General features: G+C 34.8%; 1 protein-coding gene across 3 annotated transcripts in view; it reads right to left on the reverse strand.

Annotated features, from left to right (window-relative positions):
- The window catches only part of ATG2B (autophagy related 2B), a 105146-nt gene that overhangs the window by 40142 nt on the left and 39588 nt on the right, over positions 1-25416 (reverse strand). For all 3 annotated transcript variants that reach the window (XR_013160471.1, XM_077123473.1, XM_077123474.1), the window contains 11 exons: positions 24256-24441; positions 23243-23397; positions 23046-23151; positions 22065-22326; positions 18608-18758; positions 17733-17825; positions 17446-17634; positions 15249-15522; positions 13849-13951; positions 5970-6162; positions 5551-5693 (listed from right to left, as the gene is read on the reverse strand). Coding sequence is in view for 2 of the 3 variants with exons in the window: in XM_077123473.1 (XP_076979588.1) it covers positions 5551-5693; positions 5970-6162; positions 13849-13951; positions 15249-15522; positions 17446-17634; positions 17733-17825; positions 18608-18758; positions 22065-22326; positions 23046-23151; positions 23243-23397; positions 24256-24441 (1855 nt within the window). In the remaining variant the exon portion in view is untranslated. The remainder of the gene's footprint in view (positions 1-5550; positions 5694-5969; positions 6163-13848; positions 13952-15248; positions 15523-17445; positions 17635-17732; positions 17826-18607; positions 18759-22064; positions 22327-23045; positions 23152-23242; positions 23398-24255; positions 24442-25416) is intronic.

Consider the following 25416-nt stretch of genomic DNA (forward strand, 5'->3'; position numbering starts at 1 on the left):
CAATCCATCACATACAAGGGAAACCCAATAAGACTATATGTAGATTTCTCAGCAGAAACCATGGAAGCTAGAAGACAGTGGGATGACATATTTAAATTACTAAAAGAGAAAAACTGCCAACCAAGACTCCTATATCCAGCAAAATTGTCCTTTAAAAATGAGGGAGAAATTAAAACATTCTCAGATAAAAAGTCACTGAGAGAATTTATGACCAAGAGACCAGCTCTGCAAGAAATACTAAAGGGAGCACTAGAGTCAGATATGAAAAAACAGAAGAGAGACGTATGGAGAAGAGTGTAGAAAGAAGGAAAATCAGATATGATATATATAATACAAAAGGCAAAATGGTAGAGGAAAGTATTACCCAAACAGTAATAACACTAAATGTTAATGGACTGAATTACCCAATCAAAAGACATAGACTGGAAGAATGGATTAAAAAACAGGATCCTTCTATATGCTGTCTACAGGAAACACATCTTAGACCCAAAGATAAACATAGGTTGAAAGTGAAAGGTTGGGAAAAGATATTTCATGCAAATAACAACCAGAAAAGAGCAGGAGTAGCTATACTAATATCCAACAAATTAGAATTCAAATGTAAAACAGTTAAAAGAGACAAAGAAGGATACTATCTACTAATAAAAGGAACAATTCAACAAGAAGACATAACAATCATAAATATTTATGCACCGAATCAGAATGCCCCAAAATAGGTGAGGAATACACTGCAATCACTGAAAAGGGAAATAGACACATCTACCATAATAGTTGGAGACTTCAATTCGCCACTCTCATCAATGGACAGAATATCTAGACAGAGGATCAATAAAGAAACTGAGAATTTGAATATTACAATAAATGAGCTAGACTTAACAGACATTTATAGGACATTACATCCCACAACAGCAGGATACACCTTTTTCTCAAGTGCTCATGGATCATTCTCAAAGACAGATCATATGCTGGGTCACAAAGCAAGTCTCAACAAATTCAAAAACACGGAACTCATACACAACACTTTCTCGGATCATAAAGGAATGAAGTTGGAAATCAACAATAGGCAGAGTGCCAGAAAATTCACAAATACGTGGAGGCTCAACAACACACTCTTAAACAACCAGTGGATCAAGGAAGAAATTACAAGAGAAATTAGTAAATATCTTGAGGCGAATGAAAATGAACATACAACATATCAAAACCTATGGGACGCAACAAAGGCAGTGCTAAGAGGGAAATTTATTGCCCTAAATGCCTACATCAGAAAAGAAGAAAGGTCAAAAATTCGGGAATTAACTGTCCACTTGGAAGAACTGGAGAAAGAACAGCAAACTAACTCCAAAGCAAGCAAAAGGAAAGAAATAAAGATTAGAGCAGAAATAAATGAAATTGAGAACATGAAAACAATAGAGAAAATCAATAAGACCAGAAGTTGGTTCTATGAGAAAATCAATAAGATTGATGGGCCCTTAGCAAGATTGACAAAAAGAAGAAGAGAGAGGACGCAAATAAATAAGATCAGAAATGGAAGAGGAGACATAACTACTGACGTCACAGAAACAAAGGAGGTAATAACAGGATACTATGAACAACTTTACGCTAATAAATACAACAATGTAGATGAAATGGACAAGTTCCTAGAAAGGCATGAACAACCAACTTTGACTCAAGAAGACATAGATGACCTCAACAAAACAATCACAAGTAAAGAAATTGAATCAGTTATTCAAAAGCTTCCCAAAAAGAAAAGTCCAGGACCAGATGGCTTCACATGTGAATTCTACCAAACATTTCAGAAAGAATTAGTATCAACTCTGCTCAAACTCATCAAAAAAATTGAAGTGGAGGGAAAGTTACCTAATTCATTCTATGAAGCCAACATCACCTTCATACCAAAACCAAAGGCAAAGATATTACAAAAAAAGAAAACTACAGACCAATCTCTCTAATGAATATAGATGCAAAAATCCTCAACAAAATTCTAGCAAATTGAATCCAACAACACATTAAAAGAATTATACATCATGACCAAGTAGGATTCATCCCAGGTATGCAAGGATGGTTCAACATAAGAAAATAAATTAATGTAATACACCATATCAACAAATCAAAGCAGAAAAATCACATGATCATCTCAATTGATGCAGAGAAGGCATTTGACAAGATTCAACGTCCTTTCCTGTTGAAAACACTTCAAAAGATAGGAATACAAGGGAACTTCCTTAAAATGATAGAGGGAATATATGAAAAACCCACAGCTAATATCATCCTCAATGGGGAAAAACTGAAAACTTTCCCCCTAAGATCAGGAACAAGACAAGGATGTCCACTATCACTACTATTATATAACATCGTGTTGGAGGTTCTAGCCAGAGCAATTAGACAAGAAAAAGAAATACAAGGCATCAAAATTGGAAAGGAAGAAGTAAAACTATCACTGTTTGCAGACGATATGATACTATACGTCGAAAACCTGGAAAAATCCACAACAAAACTACTAGAGCTAATAAATGAGTACAGCAAAGAAGCAGGTTACAAGATCAACATTCAAAAATCTGTAGTGTTTCTATACGCTAGCAATGAACAAGCTGAGGGAGAAATCAAGAAACGAATTCCATTTACAACTGTAATTAAAAGAATAAAATACTTAGGAACAAATTTAACTAAAGAGACAAAAGACCTATACAAAGCGAACTACAAAAAACTGTTAAAAGAAATCACAGAAGACCTAAATAGATGGAAGGGCATGCCGTGTTCATGGATTGGAAGACTAAATACAGCTAAGATGTCAATTCTACCTAAATTTATTTACAGATTCAATGCAATACCAATCAAAATCCCAACAACTTATTTTTCAGAAATAGAAAAACCAATAAGCAAATTTATCTGGAAGGGCAGGGTGCCCCGAATTGCTAAAAACATCTTGAGGAAAAAAAAATGAAGCTGGAGGTCTTGCACTGCCGGACTTAAAGGCATATTATGAAGCCACAGTGGTCAAAACAGCATGGTATTGACATAAAGATAGATAGATCGACCAATGGAATTGAATAGAGTGCTCAGATATAGACCCTCTCATCTACGGACATTTGATCTTTGATAAGGCAGTCAAGCCAACTCACCTGGGACAGAAAGGCTCTTCAATAAATGGTGCCTAAAGAACTGGATATCCATATGCAAAAGAATGAAAGAGGACCCGTATCTGACACCCTATACAAAAGTTAACTCAAAATGGATCAAAGATCTAAACTTTAGGTAAGACCATAAAACAGTTAGAGGAAAATGTAGGGAGATATCTTATGAATCTTACAATTGGAGGCAGTTTTATGGACCTTAAACCTAAAGCAAGAGCACTGAAGAAAGAAATAAATGGGAGCTCCTCAAAATTAAACACTTTCGTGCATCAAAGAACTTCATCAAGAAAGTAGAAAGACAGCCTACACAATGGGAGACAATATTTGGAAATGACATATCAGATAAAGGTCTAGTATCCAGAATTTATAAAGAGATTGTTCAACTCAACAACAAAAAGACAGCCAACCCAATTACAAAATGGGAAAAAGACTTGAACAGACACCTCTCAGAAGAGGAAATACAAATGGCCAAAACGCACATGAAGAGATGCTCAGTGACCCTGGCCATTAGAGAAATGCAAATCAAAACCACAATGAGATATCATCTCACACCCACCAGAATAGCCATTATCAACAAAATAAAAAATGACAAGTGCTGGAGAGGATGTGGAGAAAGAGGCACACTTATCCACTGTTGGTGGGAATGTCAAATGGTGCAACCACTGTGGAAGGCAGTTTGGCGGTTCCTCAAAAAGCTGAATATAGAATTGCCATATGACCCAGCAATACCATTGCTAGGTATCTACTCAAAGGACTTAAGGGCAAAGACACAAACGGACATTTACACACCAATGTTTATAGCAGCGTTATTTACAATTGCAAAGAGATGGAAACAGCCAAAATGTCCATCAACAGACGAGTGGCTAAACAAACTGTGGTATATACAGACGATGGAATATTATGCAGCTTTAAGACAGAATAAACTTATGTAGCATGTAATAACATGGATGGAACTAGAGAACATTATGCTGAGTGAGACTAGCCAAAAACTAAAGGACAAATACTGTATGGTCCCACTGATATGAACCGACATTAGAGAATAAACTTGGAATATGTCATTGGTAACAGAGACCATCAGGAGTTAGAAATAGGGTAAGATAATGGGTAATTGGAGCTGAAGGGATACAGACTGTGCAACAGGACTGGATACAAAAACTCAAAAATGGACAGCACAATACTACCTAATTGTAATGTAATTATGTTAAAACACTGAATGAAGTTGCATCTGAGGTATAGTTTTTTTTTTGCTTTTTTTAATATATTTTTTGTATTTTTTATTTTTTTCTCTATATTATCATTTTATTTCTTTTTCTGTTGTCTTGCTATTTCTTTTTCTAAATCGATGCAAATGTACTAAGAAATGACGATCATACATCTATGTGATGATATTAAGAATTACTGATTGCATATGTAGAATGGAATGATTTCTAAATGTTGTGTTAGTTAATTTTTTTTTAATTAATTAAAAAAAAAATTAGCTGCACCCAAATCTCAGAACTTTAATAAAGCCTTTGTGGTGGTTCAATACAAAAAAAAAAAAAAGATTAATGGAAGTGAGAATAACTCATTTACATCTGGAAAGTTAGGGAAAACAGACATTAAGGACTTCTTTTTCCTAGAAAAAGGTATGCTATAGAAGATTTCCTCACTGATTAGAAATTTTAAGAAAAAGATAACTACTGAGTGTTTACTATGAGCCAGGCACTGCTCTCAGAACTTTCAAAGTATTACATCACTTAATCTCCCAAATAAGCCTGTGGGGTAGGTATAAGTATCCTCTCCATTTTATAGATGAGGAAGCTGGGGCTATGGCGGCTAGGTAAATAGCCCAAGGTCATTTGAGTCCATGACTTTTCAACTCTAAAATTCCATTTATTTCAACATACTTGCTTGGTATATATAATATGCTTAAGAGTATTTTAAATATAAGACATTTAAAATTTTGTACACAAATTTATAAGCTAGAATTTATAATTCTAACAGCATGCCTTTTTGAATTCTGAGAAAAGATGCTCCTGTACAAGGAATACAGGATTCTACTCTATTATCTGCTGGACCTCTATATAAATGTCTCTTAACTCTTCATGTCTGCACACAGAGAAGAAATAACATTTGCTTGGTGCTCTGCGGTAAGCTGATGGACAGTACCCAGCCAAACTGAGAGCTGAAAAAATAAATATCTCACACACTAGGAACCTAGTCGTCAGACACACTGGTTAGGAAATTCTGCTATAACAATAGTGTATCATAACAGTAATAGTTCCAAAATCATCACCATATCATACAAAGTACACTGAGACAGCAGATAAAATATTAAAGTAAGGAAAGAAATGGAGGAGGAGGGGAAACAGGGAGGTGAGGAGGCCAAAAGCCAATAATTTTAATCCCAAAGATTCAACTAAATATTTTTTAAACTCACCTATTATAAAGCTTCTCATAAAAGCTTTTATTAGGTAGTGTTACATGAATATTTGGTATCGTAAGCTCCAGCACATAGTGGGAATTGCTGATTGCTTTATCCTGAAATTCTGTCATTTCTACAGGGTCTCCTGGCATCACCATCTAAAACATAATAGTTTAGTGCAAAAAAAGGCATCATATAACCATTTTACGATTAGAACGGTAGTAGCATTTTCTTCACCTATCCATGGGACTTGGTATGTGAGCAAATAAATAAGCACATATCTTTTAACTGGGGAAAATAAACACCAAGAATACTGAAATCATTCAATCTTGGAGTTAAAAAACTAATAAAAAGAGTGTACCAACTATTTTTTAAAAGAAAAAGAATCAAAACCAATGCTATATAGAGAAGATAATATATTACTTTTATTTTACCTGTTCATTTTCAAACATTACTCTGCGGGATGAAAAAGGAGATGGGGCTGGTTTTCTGAAGTCACAAACATCTTTCAGGGAATGAGCGCCTCCTTCTTCTTCTTGATAGTGGCCATCATTCTCCTCCTCTTCCTCAGCTGCTATTCTCTCCAAAATAGAATGCATGGCTGGTGGATTTATTTTCAGTACAATTCTGAGAACAAATACATGAAAAATATCAAGTTCAAAAAGCAAACAGCAAAACTTTAACTTTTCTGCAAATTAATACAGAAAACTGATTAAATCATTAATAATAGGATTCAACTTCTCTGCAAAGTCTAATTATGTCTAATGCAACCCAATTTAAGCATGGTGTAGACTTAAAATGTGTGAAATTAATGAAACATGTTATAAAAGTAAATAAAAGAAAGGTATTAACATTTTGTACTTGGTTAAGTGAAAATACGACCTTGTGAGAGCAAAATGGTTATTTTTAAATTTCATTAACAACAAGCAAATTTTACCAAAGAATTTCACTTATTGTCATTAACCAAATCCTCCCACATATAGTATGTTCTGCTATAACAGCATACTTATATACCTAAGAAATCTCACGTTACATAAATTGTTGAAATGGAAAAAAAAGAGACTAGGAGATAGAGTTTCAGAACTGCCACAACAAAGTTATGTTTTCCTTCAGGAATTTCAATAACAAAAAGCTGTTTCTTTCTACAAACCCTAACGATCACTGACTTAATGCATTAGCTTTTGTTTCAGGTAATCACATTCCTTTCCTCATTCTGTGTTTTTATTACAATTTCAATCCATTATTATAATGAAATACGAACAGCTCAAACAAAACAGCTTCTTTCATCTATAACAACTTTTTTCCCCTAAGTAGGTAGTACCAGTGGGTTCTAACCAAACTAAGGCAAACTTTCCTAATTTATAGATAGCCTAATATAAATTATCTATCTATATTAAATAGATAATTTGCTTCTAAATTATCTAATTGAAGTAGATCCAACTCTTATGATGAAAATCCATATTCTAAGAGAAATCCATGTACTAAGAATCTCATATGTCTAAAACATGCAGGGGCACTGAAAAAGAAGGCAGAGAGAAAAACAGCACCAAAAAAAGATAATTTCAATTCCTGGAGTACATTTACATACTCAATTTTCAATAACTAATGGATCATTATTTAAAATAAACTAAGTTCTTTTAAATATGCTCCAAGCCGACTATGATATCAGGTTAATCTAATTTCAGTTTAAGGAATGATTTCTCCTACCCATCAAATCCCAGAGCACTTGTTTTCAAAGCTCAGCCTCACACTGAAATCATCTGGTACAGTTTTTTTTTTTTTTTTTGGCTTTTAAAAAGGGGAATTTAATAAGTTGCTAGTTTACAGTTCTAAGGCCGAGAAAATGTCCCATTTAAAACAAGTCTGTAGAAATGTCCAACTTAAGGCATCCAGGGAAAGATCCTTGGTTCAAGAAGGCTGATGAAGGTCAGGGTGTCTCTCTCAAGTAAGAAGGCACATGGCAAACACAGTCAGTTTCTCTCACATCTGGAAAGGCACATGGTGAACACGGTCAGGGTTCCTCTCTCATCTGGAAGAGCACATGGTGAACACGGAATCGTCTGCTAGGTTCTTCTCCTGGCTTCCTGTTTCATGAAACTCCCCAGGAGACATTTTCCTTCTTTTTTTATTAATTAACGGAAAAAAAGAAATTAACCCAACATTTAGAAATCATACCATTCTACATATGCAATCAGTAATTCTTAACATCATCATATAGATGCATCATCATTGTTTCTTAGTACATTTGCATCGGTTTACAAGAACTAGCAACACAACCGAAAAAGATATAGAATGTTAATATAGAGAAAAAAATAAAAGTAATAATAGTAAAACAAAACAAAACAAAACAAAAACCTATAGCTCGGATGCAGCTTCATTCAGTGTTTTAACATGATTACTTTACAATTAGGTATTATTGTGCTGTCCATTTTTGAGTTTTTGTATCTAGTCCTGTTGCACAGTCTGTATCCCTTCAGCTCCAATTACCCACTATCTTACCCTGTTTCTAACTCCTGCTGGACTCTGTTACCAATGACATATTCCAAGTTTATTCTCGAATGTCGATTCACATCATTGGGACCATACAGTATTTGTCTTTTAGTTTTTGGCTAGACTCACTCAGCATAATGTTCTCTAGGTCCATCCATGTTATTACATGCTTCATAAGTTTATCCTGTCTTAAAGCTGCATAATATTCCATCGTATGTATATACCACAGTTTGTTTAGCCACTCGTCTGTTGATGGACATTTTGGCTGTTTCCATCTCTTTGCAATTGTAAATAACGCTGCTATAAACATTGGTGTGCAAATGTCCGTTTGAGTTTTTGCCCTTAACTCCTTTGAGTAGATTCCCAGCAATGGTATTGCTGGGTCGTATGGCAATTCTATATTCAGCTTTTTGAGGAACCGCCAAACTGCCTTCCACAGTGGTTGCACCTTTTGACATTCCCACCAACAGTGGATAAGTGTGCCTCTTTCTCCACATCCTCTCCAGCACTTGTCATTTTCTGTTTTGTTGATAATGGCCATGCTGGTGGGTGTGAGATGATATCTCATTGTGGTTTTGATTTGCATTTCTCTAATGGCCAGGGACATTGAGCATCTCTTCATGTGCGTTTTGGCCATTTGTATTTCCTCTTCTGAGAGGTGTCTGTTCAAGTCTTTTTCCCATTTTATAATTGGGTTGGCTGTCTTTTTGTTGTTGAGTTGAACAATCTCTTTATAAATTCTGGATACTAGACCTTTATTTGATATGTCATTTCCAAATATTGTCTCCCATTGTGTAGGCTGTCTTTCTACTTTCTTGATGAAGTTCTTTGATGCACAAAAGTGTTTAATTTTGAGGAGTCCCATTTATTTTATTTCCTTCTTCAGGGCTCTTGCTTTAGGTTTAAGGTCCATAAAACCGCCTCCAATTGTAAGTTTCATAAGATATCTCCCTACATTTTCCTCTAACTGTTTTATGGTCTTAGACCTAATGTTTAGATCTTTGATCCATTTTGAGTTAACTTTTGTATAGGGTGTGAGATATGGGTCTTCTTTCATTCTGTTGCATATGGATATCCAGTTCTCTAGGCACCATTTATTGAAGAGACTGTTCTGTCCCAGGTGAGTTGGCTTGACTGTCTTATAAAAGATCAAATGTCCATAGATGAGAGGGTCTATATCTGAGCACTCTATTCGATTCCATTGGTCGATCTATCTATCTTTATGTCAATACCATGCTGTTTTGACCACTGTGGCTTCATAATATGCCTTAAAGTCCGGCAGTGCAAGACCTCCAGCTTCATTTTTTTTCCTCAAGATGTTTTTAGCAATTCGGGGCACCCTGCCCTTCCAGATAAATTTGCTTATTGGTTTTTCTATTTCTGAAAAATAAGTTGTTGGGATTTTGATTGGTATTGCATTGAATCTGTAAATCAATTTAGGCAGGATTGACATCTTAACTATATTTAGTCTTCCAATCCATGAACACGGTATGCCCTTCCATCTATTTAGGTCTTCTGTGATTTCTTTTAACAGTTTTTTGTAGTTCGCTTTGTATAGGTCTTTTGTCTCTTTAGTTAAATTTATTCCTAGGTATTTCATTCTTTTCGTTGCAATTGTAAATGGGATTTGTTTCTTGATTTCTCCCTCAGCTTGTTCATTACTAGTGTATAGAAATGCTACAGATTTTTGAATGTTGATCTTGTAACCTGCTACTTTGCTGTACTCATTTATTAGCTCTAGTAGTTTTGTTGTGGATTTTTCCGGGTTTTCGACGTATAGTATCATATCGTCTGCAAACAGTGATAGTTTTACTTGTTCCTTTCCAATTTTGATGCCTTGTATTTCTTTTTCCTGTCTAATTACTCTGGCTAGAACCTCCAACACAATTTGAATAATAGTGGTGATAGTGGACATCCTTGTCTTGTTCCTGATCTTAGGGGGAAAGTTTTCAGTTTTTCCCCATTGAGGATGATATTAGCTGTGGGTTTTTCATATATTCCCTCTATCATTTTAAGGAAGTTCCCTTGTATTCCTATCTTTTGAAGTGTTTTCAACAGGAAAGGACGTTGAATCTTGTCAAATGCCTTCTCTACATCAATTGAGATGATCATGTGATTTTTCTGCTTTGATTTGTTGATATGGTGTATTACATTAATTGATTTTCTTATGTTGAACCATCTTTGCATACCTGGGATGAATCCTACTTGGTCATGATGCATAATTCTTTTAATGTGTTGTTGGATACGATTTGCTAGAATTTTATTGAGGATTTTTGCATCTATATTCATTAGAGAGATTGGCCTGTAGTTTTCTTTTTTTGTAATATCTTTGCCTGGTTTTGGTATAGGTGATGTTGGCTTCATAGAATGAATTAGGTAGTTTTCCCTCCGCTTCGATTTCTTTGAAGAGTTTGAGGAGAGTTGGTACTAATTCTTTCTGGAATGTTTGATAGAATTCACATGTGAAGCCGTCTGGTCCTGGACTTTTCTTTTTAGGAAGCTTTTGAATGACTAATTCAATTTCTTTACTTGTGATTGGTTTGTTGAGGTCATCTATGTCTTCTTGAGTCAAATTTGGTTGTTCATGTCTTTCCAGGAACCCGTCCATTTCATCTAAATTGTTGTATTTATTAGCGTAAACTTGTTCATGGTATCCTGTTATTACCTCCTTTATTTCTGTGAGGTCAGTAGTTATGTCTCCTCTTCCATTTCTGATCTTATTTATTTGCATCCTCTCGCTTCTTCTTTTTGTCAATCTTGATAGTGTTGTGTATGATTTCAATCTTTTTAAATTTGTTAAGACTTGCTTTGTGACCCAGCATATGGCTATCTTTGAGAATGATCCATGAGCACTTGAGAAAAAGGTGTATCCTGCTGTTGTGGAATGTAATGTCCTATAAATGTCTGTTAAGACTAGCTCATTTATAGTAATATTCAGATTCTCTATTTCTTTATTGATCCTCTGTCTAGATGTTCTGTCCATTGATGAGAGTGGTGAATTGAAGTCTCCAACTATTATGGAATATGAGTCTATTTCCCTTTTCAGTGATTGCAGTGTATTCCTCACGTATTTTGGGGCATTCTGGTTCGATGCGTAAATATTTATGATTGTTATGTCTTCTTGTTGAATTGTTCCTTTTATTAGTATATAGTGTCCTTCTTTGTCTCTTTTAACTGTTTTACATTTGAAGTCTAATTTGTTGGATATTAGTATAGCCACTCCTGCTCTCTTCTGGTTGTTATTTGCATGAAATATCTTTTCCCAACCTTTCACTTTCAACTTATGTTTATCATTGGGTCTAAGATGTGTTTCCTGTAGACAGCATATAGAAGGATCCTGTTTTTTAATCCATTCTGCCATTCTATGTCTTTTGATTGGGGAATTCAGTCCATTAACATTTAGTGTTATTACTGTTTGGATAATATTTTCCTCTAACATTTTGCCTTTTGTATTATATATATCATATCTGATTTTCCTTCTTTCTACACTCTTCTCCATACCTCTCTCTTCTGTCTTTTTGTATCTGACTCTAGTGCTCCCTTTAGTATTTCTTGCAGAGCTGGTCTCTTGGTTACAAATTCTCTCAGTGACTTTTTGTCTGAGAATGTTTTAATTTTTCCCTCATTTTTAAAGGACAATTTTGCTGGATATAGGAGTCTTGGTTGGCAGTTTTTCTCTTTTAGTAATTTAAATATATCATCCCACTGTCTTCTAGCTTCCATGGTTTCTGCTGAGAAATCTACACATAGTCTTATTGGGTTTCCCTTGTATGTGACAGATTGTTTTTCTCTTGCTGCTTTCAAGATCCTCTCTTTCTCTTTGACCTCTGACATTCTAACTAGTAAGTGTCTTTTAGAACGCCTATTTGGGTCTAATCTCTTGGGGTGCGCTGCACTTCTTGGATCTGTAATTTTAGGTCTTTCATAAGAGTTGGGAAATTTTCAGTGATAATTTCTTCTATTAGTTTTTCTCCTCCTTTTCCCTTCTCTTCTCCTTCTGGGACACCCACAACACGTATATTTGTGCGGTTCATATTGTCCTTGAGTTCCCTGATACCCTGTTCAAATTTTTCCATTCTTTTCCCGATAGTTTCTGTTTCTTTTTGGAATTCAGATGTTCCATCCTCCAGTTCACTAATTCTATCTTCTGTCTCTTTAAATCTATCATTGTAGGTATCCATTGTTTTTTCCATCTTTTCTACTTTATCCTTCACATCCATAAGTTCTGTGATTTGGTTTTTCAGTTTTTCTATTTCTTCTTTTTGTTCAGCCCATGTCTTCTTCATGTCCTCCCTCAATTTATCGATTTCATTTTTGAAGAGGTTTTCCATTTCTGTTCGTATATTCAGCATTAGTTGTCTCAGCTCCTGCATCTCATTTGAACTATTGGTTTGTTCCTTTGAGTAGGCCATATTCTCAATCTTCTGAGCGTGGACTGTTATCTTCTGCTGGCGTCTGGGCATTTAGTCAGATTTCCCTGGGTGTCGGGCCCAACAAGGTTGTAAGATTTTTCTGTGAAATCTCTGGGTTCTGTTTTTCTTATTCTGCCCAGTAGGTGGCGCTCGTGGCACACGTTTGTCTCACGTGTTTGGAAGGGATCCCCCTGGTCACCGTTCTCCGCGACCTGGGGATTTCCAATCCAATTCTCTCAGTTGGTCCGGGGGGCCGCACGTGGTGGGGGCGTCAGCTGCCGCGGCTTGAGGGGACCCTGTGGCTCCTTTATTAATTCCCCTATTGGTGTTTGGTTGGACCCAGTCCCTGCCACTGTCGGAAATTCCCTCCTCTCCCTGGAGGGGTGTTGGTCGCCAGCCGCAGCGGCCCGGGGAACTCGCCACCGGACCAGGAAGCCGCCCGCGGGGGAGGGGCGCCGGTTGCCCTACACCGCGGCTTGGGTAGCCCTCTGATCCGAGACTCGTAGCCGGTCCAGGAAGCCGCCCGTAAAAGAGCGGTGCCGGCCGCCGTGGCTTGGGCAACTTGCCTCTCCGAGACTCTCAGCAAGCCCAGGAAGGAGGGAGGGAGGTGCTCCGGCCGCCAGCTGCCGCAGCTCGGGGAATCACGCGCCGCTCAGGGATCTCACTGCAGCAGAGTCTCGCAGTCAGTCTAGCCAGTCCAGACTGGGGTACACTGTGTGTGCATTCCCTGCCATGGCCCCGGGAGCTGTTCTGCACTGTTTCTGTTCACCTAGTAGTTGCTCTGGAGGAGGAACTAAGACGCACGTACCTTACTAAGCCACCATCTTGGCCCAGGTCCAAGCGACATTTTCCCCATCTGGTACAGTTTTAAAAACACACTGATGTCAAGGCCCTATCCCAGAATCTCAGTGTGGAGTACTAGCATTCATATTTTGTTAAAGCCCCCCAGATTTGAAAAAAAAAAACTGCCCTAAAGCAATCACTGACTATAAAATTCATTTGACAATTAACCAAATGGTGCCTTGTCCTATCTCTTCTACCATAGCTGTGAACTACTTTTAAAATTGCTAATTATTCTTTGTCCCTCTAATTAGACTAGGTAACTTGAGGCAAGAAACACATTTTATACTTGCTTCTCTCACAATACCTAACATACATCTTTTGGAGAGTAGTGCTCTCACAAGCACACTCTCTCACTCTTGCTCTTGCAAGCGCTCTCTCTCTCTCTCTCTCTCTCTCTCTCCTATACACATGTATGTTGACTTGAAGTTTCTATCTTCCTCTGGGTTCTGTTATCAAGGTTAGTTATTTTAGCTTAAATTTAATAGCCAAGTGTTCAGTTAAGAGAATGGCAGTTTTTTAAAGAAATATCCCATTAAATCATGTATCAAATATACATTTGCTAACTCACCGTGGCCAGTCAAAGTCATCAGACGATGTTATGTCTCCATCTACTCCACTAGACACGTGGAAAAATTTAATAGATGGTTCTCCTTTATCTTCCTGGAACGACCCTAATAAAACAAGACTAATGAACTGAATTGCATTAAAAGAAGTGCTAAAAGAAATGACACTGTTCCTCTTTAGATAAGCAAAGATCCTCTAAATCAGGGACATAATACAACAAGTTCTACGGCATTTATCCATTTCTTCCTGTTTCATGCATACATGTGGTAAATGGCATGAAAAGACAAATTTAAAAAGTTGTTTTGTGCTCAACTTCAAATTTTTAAGTACCAATGTGTCATGTGTAAGGTGCAAAATCATAAAATAGTAAATATGGCAGTTACCATTTATTAAGTGCTGGTTAATGATCGTTCTTCAAGTTTATGCAGTTAATATACCACTAAAAACACAGTCATTTTTAAAATGTATTTTGTCTCTTTTTATAATATATGCTTTTTCCTTCTACAATGAAGAATGACTTTCCTCTAGAGTAATGTATTTCTTACCATTGGAGATAAGGGAAGATCAGATAGCCCCTAAAGGCCCTTCATGGAAATCATAATCATTAGTAAGAGTCAATTTTAAGTATCACTAAAAGGTATGTGAATCTCTGAAAGGACAAAGGAAGGCTAACTTTTACTGCCTATTCCCAGAAGGAGAGGTAGGCAGAAGACAGAGGGGATGTGGTGGCAGAGGCAGGTGATTTAGGAAACATCAAGATCTACTAGAGCTCTTGATATACTTGACTCAGTCGAAGTCTTTATATAATCTCTCCATTAGCTGACAAAAAAAAAATAATACAGAAAACTTAAAGGAGGTTTGTTTTGTTAAATCATTAGAAATTAGCATTATGGTTGAAAGCTCAAATTCTAGTTCCATTCTAGTCATTCACTTCTACCATTTTGCCATTTACTACTATATTATCTCAGAAGATACCTTTATCAAGTCTACAAATTATTCAATACTAAATAATAAAAATATTTGGAAATAAAAACACATGTGTATGATTGATTAAAGCAAACAAAATGTGTATGAAATACTTAGCACAGTGCCTAACATATAATAGCACTCAATAAATTCAGGCTCTTATTAGTCCTACATCCTGAAAGAGGTAAGTCATAATAAAAAAATAGCCTAAAGCACTAAATTTCTCTGTAGAAATACGTATTTTAAAAAAATGACTAAATCACCATGCTTAGTAATTAAAAAAAATATGCCACATATTTGTGGAAAAGAGCTGTTACTACCGTTTTCTAAAATAGCATTATTTAATTTTATTATATTGTTGGGCTGTCACATACTTGTTCATCTTTCAGCATGCAGGTGTTTGTACATAGTCTGGCTCTTTTACAGGCACATTCTTACCAACTAGTTCTCTAAAGGTAAGTTCCAATTTAATTTGTTCTGGGGTTGATCCTCCTATAAATTCAGTCTTAAATTCTAGATCCGTGAATGCTAAATGAAGGATCTCCTTTTGAAGTGACTTCTTAAACCATGGTCCCCTTTCTTGATCCGATCGAAGATCAGGTATTGGGAAGCGAACAGAAAGGTTTAATGCTGGTGTGGCAACTTGTACTGATATCCGACAATTTGCAGGGTTATGTGAATCATCTAGAAATACTTCATTGAAAGCCTTGTGCTAAAACACAAAACATCAAAAATATGCCAAAATATTACATTAGTAAAATAACCATGAAAGGCATTAGTACACAAACATTACAATATATACAATTGCTATATTCCCATTCGATATAATGGATTAAAATATAATTCAACTACTATCATATTAAATTTTACTAAAATTTTATAATGTAACAACTATTGGCAAAAATCAGAACTACTGACAAAGTGAAACCCTGACATAAAAATAAAAATTTATCCCTGCCACGCCGAAGACCTGGGTTTGATCCCAGAGCCTGCCCATGCAAACAAACAAACAAACAAAAATATATATATATATATATAAATCAAAAACTGATCCAGAAGGAAGACACAGGTGCTATATATATATTATGCATTTTACTATAGATTAAAAATGAAATAAATGTGTAAATTAGCCTATCAACAAATTTAATGCAGTTAAGAATCACCACATATCCAATATTCAATTTGAAAGATTCATCTGCCAATATACTTACTTTTTATGTCAAATTAGATAAATTATGCCAAATGCAAGGGCTCAACCCTAACTCATTTTTGTATCTCTCAAAGCTCAGTACATCATAGGTTCTAAATAAATATTCACTAAATAAGTAACCCTGAGCTCCTATTCAACCCAAGGGTATATTCATATCAAATGGTTCTTAGAAACCAAAGAACACAGGCATCATTTACCAAAAGCTATGGAAGATTCAAAGATTCAAAGAGCATGCCCTTTAGGTAAATGTCAATGTCTACTTTTTCTCTAAAATGTACTGGAATATAAAGCTTCAGTTCAGAGTACACTATTGATAGTTATTCCTCAATTTCTTGAATCCATCTCTAACCTCTTAAATTAGAGAGTTCTCTTTTTATGCCAGACTTAGATTTCAATAAGACTATTCATTCTCTCCCCATTTGGATTTTCTAATACTTACTTCCATTCTTAGGAAAACATAGCCCAGGAGATTAAATCATCATCCCAATACATCTATGACTAGTAGCAAATGTGCACACAAACCCCATAGAATTTAAAGTAACTAGCAATTGGTAACAATAAAAAAAGACTGCTGATTTAAAGTGAATATCCACACTAAGGGAAGAAAAAAATAAGTAGAATAAAGTATCTTATTTTTTTTCTAAAATAAGTAGAATAAAGTATCTTATTTTTTTTTTCATTCAAAATTGTCTCTGTCTTTTCTTAAGACTACAACCCCAAATTTCAGCCCCAAAATTTCTAATAGAGTTCTTACAAATCTGACTTATTTGATTTGCTTAGATAAAACAACTCCAGGCACCAGATCTAAGTAAAAGTGATATTACGTAATACTCAATTACATGATACCAAAGATTATATTCCTATTTTCAAAAGTATATTCTATCCTATGTGGGCTACATTTTATAGGTGGTTCTATAAGTTTTATTAAATGTGTAAATACACAAAATTATGAAGCTACTATCATCTCAGTCTAAAAAATTCAGATCAATATAGAAAATGAAAGGAAACCCAATTATGTCATCCTAACACAATCAGTGTCAGCAATTGGTATATTTCTATCCATTCCTTTTTCTATATATTGATTTTATTTATATAGTTATAATAAAGCTATGTGGAATAATATTCTCTACTTTTCCAATTAATACTGCATCATGAGCCCTATTCATGTTGCTATACCATCTTCATAACCATCATTTGAAATGGCTGCATTAAATTTCATTCAGTACATTACCAAAGTTTATTTAGCACATCTACTATTTGGACATAACGATGTTTCCACTTTTTCATTATTATAAATTATGGTGTTTTAGTAATATATGCTGTTTATTAAGAATAATTAAGCTCAGAAACTACCCCATAAGCCTGGATAGCTGGCTATAATTATATGTTACATGTATTAGTATTTGTGACTTTCTGAATACTTACCAGACTAATATGCTTATTATATGAAGTATACATGTGAGATGCCATCATCTCCACTGTAGTAAGTTTTTGCGGTTGAAGCAAAGAATTTAACCTATCCACAATACTGATGTCCAGTTCACAAAATACTGGATTTAATTTAATTTGTAATTCTGCCTTCTGAGGAACTGAACTAAGTCTTGCTTGATTACCCTTAAAAGAAAGTAAGAAAGAATTAGGTTTAAAACCTTAGAATTGTGACAAAACAAATGAAAATATACAGGTAGTAATTATGCAAAAACAAATCTGACCTGGGCTCCTCTATTCTCAGAATGCTTATAATGAAGCTGAAGACACACAGGGTGACGTGAATCAGTTCCTTCTTTGGAATGGAACATTAATAGCTTAAAAACAAAGATAGAAATAAATTAAACAGATGATATTAAACTACAGTTAACCATATGAATTAGAGATGCCGATATTATAGTGGGAAGAGCTCTCTGAAGTCCTAAAAGGTAGCTTTTAATTTCATTTTTGTCTCTTACTAGCAATATGAATCTCAGACAAGTTAGTTAGCTTCTCTGATAATACCTCATCAGCAAAATGTAGGTGAGGATTTAAGTTTATGTACAAGTGTTTTGAAAATAGTAAACTATACAGGCAAATTAATAATAACCATGAAAGTGCTTTGAAAATACTGAAACTGTACACAAGGGCAAATTGATAGTTATAATAAATGCTATTTTGACAGCTTTAAAAAGTTCCTCTAGGGCATGCTTTTAGGGTAAAAGATCAGATTAACAATGAACGAAAACAAGACATTTCACTTGTCTTGAACAGTGTTTAGGATAGAATAGACTTTAAATATTTGTTGAACAGTACAATTCTTCCAAAATTAAGGTGTTTTGAATGTGAGTGAAATGAAAATCATCTGTCCCATAACCTGTCTGCCATTCTAGAACAAGTCAACTTTAAATTACAAATTCCAAGCAACTCTTACAACGGCCTTGAATGCCTCACTTAAAAATGTTTCAAAAAAAAAAAACACAAATACAAAAAAAAAAGAAACTCTTCCTTCTTATATGATTTCTATACATTCTTAAGGAAATCACAGCTCCTCATATACTCCTTAAAAAGCAAGGCAGATTTAAAGAACAATCCTAAAGGAAAAGTATCTACTATTTACCTCTGTATAATGAGGAGGAAAAGAATGGCAATCAGTTGGAAACAGGCACTCCAAAAGCTCCATCTGCCCAATGGACATATCAGTACTGAAGTATCGGGAAGCTGATCTTTGTCTTTGTTCATAGCACACTCTGATGCCAGTACCTATAAATCTATTATTTAAAAGGAGCATTTATTACTGTATAATCTCACTGATAGGAACTGACATTAGCGAATGAACTTGGAGAATTTCAGTAGGTAACAGAGATCATCAGGAGACAGAAATTGGGTAAGTAGAGCTGAAGGGATACAGATTTTGCAACAGGACTGATTGAAAAAATTCAGAAATGGATAACACAATACCACCTAGCTGTAATACAATAATGTCAGAACACTGAATAAAGCTGAATGTGAAAATGATAGAGGGAGGAGGCCTGGGGGCACAAATGAAATCAGAAGGAAAGATAGACAACAAAGATTGAGATGGTATAATCTAGAAACACCTAGAGTATATAACGATAGTGACTAAATGGGCAAATTTAAAAATGTTTCTGCATGAGCAAGAACAAAGGAATGTCAATAATGCAGGGTGTTGAAAATAGATGGTAATTAATACTTTAAAACTTTAACATATGTGTGAGACAAGCAAAAAATGTTTCTGTGGTACAAAATTTATATTTTGACTAATGCAGTTCCTAACATAATTTACGTGACAGCTCAACTGAACATCATAGTACTTGGAACCTTGAGACGGGCATGAGATTTTGTAGGTTTGTCCAGAGTGATGCCCAGATAAATCCCAGAGCGATCTGAACAGTGAATAGGGAAGTATTTGCAGAGTCCCCTAGGGGGAAAATTCAACTTCCCCATGTGGAGAATTCTTGATATTCTCACAGGCAGTGGGGACAGCCAAAGCAATAGGCCACCTCCAATCTTGGGGTTTGTTCATATGAAACTTAATCCCGCAAAGGATAGACTAAGTCTACTTAAAATTAGCCTAAGAATCACCCCCAAGAGAACCTCTGTTGTTGCTCAGATGTGGCCTCTCTCTCTTGGCCACCACAGCAAGCAAACTCACTGCCCTTTCCCTCTCTACATAGGACATGACTCCCAGAGGTGTGGACCTTCCTGGCAATGTGGGATAGAAATCCTAGAATGAGCTGGAACTCAGCATCAAGGGATTGAGAAAATCTTCTTGACCAAAAAGGGGGAAGAGCGAAATGAGACAAAATAAAGTGTCAATGGCTGAGAGATTCCAAACAGAGTTGAGAAGTTATCCTGGAGGTTATTCTTATGCATTAAATAGATATGACCTGTTTAGTTGAGGTGTGATGGAGAGGCTGGAGGGAACTGCCTGAAAGTGTGGAGCTGTGTTCTGGTGGCCATGTTTCTTGAAGATAACTGTATGATGATATGGCTGTCGCAGTGTGACTGTGTGGTTGTGAAAGCCTTGTGTCTGATGCTCCTTTTGCCTACCTTATCGATGGACAAGTAAAACATATGGATTAAAAATAAATAAATAGGGCCATGGTGGCTCAGCAGGAAAGAATGCTAGCCTGCCATGCCTGAGGACCCTGGTTCGATTCCCAGTGCCTGCCCATGTAAAAAAATAATAATAATAAAATAAAAATAAATAAATAAATAAAAACAGGAGTATCGATTTTAAAAAATAAATAATAAAAAAATAAACAAATAATAGGGAGAACAAATGTTAAAATAAATTTAGTAGATTGAAACGCCGATGATTGGTGAAGGGGAGGAGTAAGGGGTATGGTATGTATGAATTTTTTCTGTTTTCTTTTTATTGCTTTTTCTGAATTGATGCTGATGTTCTAAGAAATGATCATGATGATGAATATACAACTATGTGATAATATTGTGAGTTACTGATTATATAACAAGAATGGAATGATCATATGATAAGAATGTCTGTGTTTGTAATTAAAAATAAATTAAATTAAAAAAAGGAGCATTTAAGAGTATCCATACATTTCTAGGTTAAACAATGTATCTTAAGTATTCAAAGAATAGTATGCAAGTGTTAACAAAGCATGACAATTATCCACCAATCCGATAAGGTCAAGTTCTTAGCAGTAACTATTATTCATAAGACTATTAAAAGAAAAATTGCTGCTTCAAATTTCCTATTTTCTTACATAAAAAATTAGTTCACCTGCTGATAGGAAATTATCCAGGATATATTTTTTCCCAAAACTGCCTTTCCTCCTCCCACATTTTAAAGTTTACACTGCAGTAGATAAAACTTTTCAAGTCTATAGCCTATATGAAATAGCCTTTTTTCAATTATCTAAAAGTATGACATAATATTTCAAAAACTTTAGTCACCAGGGCCTAAATGAAGGTCTACCTCTAGTTTCTGTTGTTTTTGTCATATTTCCTACTTGTAAATATTTGAGACCTTGTCAAAATGAGAAGAAAAAAATTTTTTGACAATCTGGTTACAAATCATGACCCTAACCTGCTAAGTATCAAACTACTTTGCATAATTTTTAATAAATGCCAACAGTATTTCCTAAAAAAAAAAAAAAAAAATCACTCAACAGTTTTTATTGATCACTTTCATGTTAATTAATCCCTTATAGAGTGTTTGCATGTTAACAATATTATACTTACAAATTTAAATTATCTCCTCACCTATTAGGACTTAACTCATGAAAGGATCATGAATATTTGGACAGCTTTGATTTTTTTTTTTTTAAAGCAGAAGCTGAAAATGAAGCATCCAGGTTCAGGATCAGCTGTGCTATCTGAATATTTTCCAAGTCCCTTCCCATTAGTTCATTCTCCTCTCACTACTGCTGCCATGCCTGCTAGTGCCAAGGGAAATAAGAACAGTTTTCAGTGGGGATGACAGCAAAATGCAGTAAAAGAAACTGTATAACAGCAGAGTAGGCAGCTAAAGAGAGAATCTTAAAAACTCCAGATTATGTAAATTTTCTATCTGAATTGTTACACATTCCAAATAATCTGAGGGATTCTATAATAAACAATTCTGCAGCACTGCAAGAAAACCTCACTCATACCACTCATTTACAAATATGAAAAAGAATAAATGGAGATAGGTAGAAAGATGGACACAAAAGTCCACTATGTTGTGAAAACTGGACAGAAGAATAAAAACGAAACATGGATAAAAATAAACAAATAATGGGAGGATAAGGGGTAAAATAAATTGGATAGACTGAAATAGTAGTAGTCAATGAGAGAGAGAGTTAACGGGTATGGGATGTATACTTTTTTTTCTTTTTTCTTTTTATTTCTTTTTCTGAAGTGATGCAAATGTTCTAAAAATGATCATAGTGATAAAAATATAACTAAGTGATGATACTGTGAGCCACTGATTTGTATACCATGTATGAACTGTATGTGTGTGAAGATTTGCCAATAAAAATATATTTTTTTAAAGTCTACTACATGGTTCTTTTTCAAGGGATCATGATAAATATGAAAAAACTTACCTAAGGTGATCATGTGAGCAAGCTTCTGCAAATACTGCTCGGAAAGACTTAAAATCTTCCGATGAAAATCTTGCTGGATCAATCTTTTCTACACAAGTAAAAAAAGCTATTGCCATAGGTGTCAATGGATTTAGATTCAATGACGTTTCAGGTGGAGATAAAGGATCTATGTGAAGTACAGAGACTGAAAAAGTTCCCACAGCTAGTCTAAGAATAAGTTCAGGCCTGGATTCATCCACTGAAACAGATCTTGATGGATGAGCTGAAAGACAGGTGTTAAAATTATATACACAAAATTTAATACTTTAAAAACTCCATTATATCAAAATTATTAACATTTATTTACTCATTTATCAGCTTTAAAAAACATGATCACACAATAGTTTGAATAATGTTTATTAATTAAGGTCAAATAAACTGTTATCTTTCTATATTTTATATCTGGCTTCCTTGATATTTAGAGTACAAAGGAGTATGAGTACAAAGGAATATATTATAATACATTAAGTGTATGAACAAAGCTGTTGCATTAATAAAACTGTATTGGAAAACTCAGAGATGAACCAGTAGCTGCTCGCCAAACTTTCTTTTAAGCCTATGTCTAGTTCAATTAAATCTTGCAGAGAAGAAACCTGAGATTCTCTTTCAAGGAAAGTGCAAACAGTGAAATAAAAATCAGACGTTGATTAAAATTCCTAAACTGCAATATGATACGAAACTTGTTCTACTTTTTCACTAAAATTATTTAAATATTTAAATACAGACAGAATACAATAAATGAGCACTATTCTAAACAACTTTACAATGGGTTGTTCAACAATTGCTTCATTTTCTCTCTGAACTTAATTAAATGACCAAGACAAAAAAAATTATGAAAGAAAATAAAAGAAGCTCAAAAATGATATTTTTAAAAAAGAAATGAAAACATTATCTTTTTAAAATTCCGTGGAAATGAACTACAGATGTCTTGTTTTTACTTACAAGTCTTCTGTAAGGATGCAGGGTGAACTAGGTTGGATGGAAATGTTGACCCTCTTACTGGTTGGTCTTTACGATGATCAAGGAAACCTCCCCAAGTTGGCTGAAGCTATAAACAAGTTATTAAAAAGTGCATGAATAAAGGACAGATTTTGAAAGCAATATTTCAAGAATAGAACAATAAAAATTAAATACTTTACCACAGTAGCACTCAATGGAGATCCTGCTGGGGTATTTGTATATGTACTAGTTAATGAGAGCTCAAGGTCCACGTTTGGGGGATCCCCAAGAGGTGGAAGAGAAGAGAGACTATGGGACATGTCCATATCAGCCATAGAGAAGAAAACTTCTTCATCTAGAGAGAATTAAACTCTGTTAATTGTATGATAATTCCACCAATTTGACTCTTTAAATAAGTTAATATAATATTTTTCCTTCTGATTAAGATATAGTAAGGTCCAATACTTTAATTTATTTCTAATAAGGTAATTTATTTGGACCCAAGATATTGATGTTATAATAAAAACTCAACTGAATATAAGTTTAAGCAAAAAAGTTTAAACAACCATATTGGTGAACTTTTCTTTTTAAAATATACAGTATGACATGGTATATTTTTAAGTGTAAAATGATAAATAAGGCATAAAAATTCAGATTTTAAAATATTATAAATATTTTGTAACCTCTGGTTTAATATGGATACAGCTATTTCTTTATATCAACAAAAGAGCCAAATATATTATTTAGAATTCTATTTACTTTTCAGTTTCCTCTTTCTGGAGAAAGATGCATATAAAGTTTTTTATGGCCAAAATTCCTTGAATAAGCTTAATTTTTTATTAAGTTAGACACTTCCTATCTAAAAGAAATCTACTGTAAATTATATGAGCACATACTTGGACAAAGTGAAATTTACACCCAATTCATATTGATCTTTAATGTAAATCTTCATTTTTCTAAAATTGCCTTTCCTCAGAATATATCATCCTTTACAAGAAAAAAAGTATATAATCAAAAAAGAATACTATTGCACCCATGTGCCAGTACGTGACATAATGCTGGGGAATAAGATCAACATACAAATTTAAACTTTCCTACAGAATGAATCCTTATTATCCCATTAATTAACTCTAATTCACAATAGTCAAAATTAAGTCTACCTTGTTCTATGATGATAATGAATGATTCTGGTATAAGTTTTTGAGTTGCTTACCAAGGCTAGAAGGTGTACGAGACGTTTCTGTCTCATAAAAGCTTTGCTCTGAAGATACGCCCACAGAGAGGGAATCTTTTCTCAAATAATACCGGTTTAATTCCATTTGAATTTGATACTCATCTTCCTGCTGCATGGGTCGATTTTTTCTATCTTTATTAGATAACCCTATTTTGCTAGAATTTTCTACAAGTATATAAAAGGAAAGCAAAAAGTAATTACATTACAAGGAATCTTGAATAGGGCGTGAAATGTTGTTGGTTTGTACAGGTTAATATGATGCCCCAATATATCCCAGAGTAATCTGAACAGAGAATAAAGTATTTGCAAAGTCCCCATGGGGGACTGGAGAGAAAAGAGGAAATATTCAACTTCCCCATCTGGGAAAATCCTGATATTCTCACAAGCAGTGGGAGAAACAATTCAACAGGCTGAGCTCTCAGTCTCAGGGCTTGCCCCTATGGAACTTATCCCTAAAAAGGAGAAGCTAAGCCTACTTATAATTATGCCTAAGAGTTATGCCCAGAGAACCTCTTTTGTAAGTTCAAATGTGGCTTCTGTCTCTCTAAGCCAACTCGACAAGAAGCCCCATTACATGGGACATGACTCCCAGGGAATCTCCCTGGCAATGTGGGACAGGACTATCAGGATGACCCGGGACCTGGTATTATGGGATTGAGAAAGTCTTGTTGACCAAAAGGGGAAAGAGAGAAATGAGACAAAATAAAGTTTTAGCGGCTGAGAGATTTCAAACAAAGTCAAGCAATCATCCTGGAGGTTCTTCTTATGCATCATATAGATACCTTTTTTTAGTTTATGGTGTACTGGAGTGGCTGGAGGGAAGTACCTAAAACTGTTGAACTGTGCTCCAGTAGCCTTAATTCTTGAAGACGACTATATAACAATATAGCTTTTATAATGTGACTGTGTGGTTATGAAAACCTTGTGTCTGATGCTCCTTTTATCCAGGTATAGACAGATGAATAGAAAAAATTAGGATAAAAATAAAAAATAAGGGGAGGCAAAAAGTAAAAATTACTTTTTTTTTTTGAAAAAAAAGTAGATTGAAATACTAGTGGTCAACGAGAGTGATGGGTAAGTGGTATGGGATATATGGGGTTTTTGCTTTTTGTTTATTTCTTTTTCTTCAGTAATATAAAT

The sequence above is a fragment of the Tamandua tetradactyla genome, chromosome 12, assembly GCF_023851605.1.
Source record: "Tamandua tetradactyla isolate mTamTet1 chromosome 12, mTamTet1.pri, whole genome shotgun sequence".
NCBI lineage: Eukaryota > Metazoa > Chordata > Mammalia > Pilosa > Myrmecophagidae > Tamandua > Tamandua tetradactyla.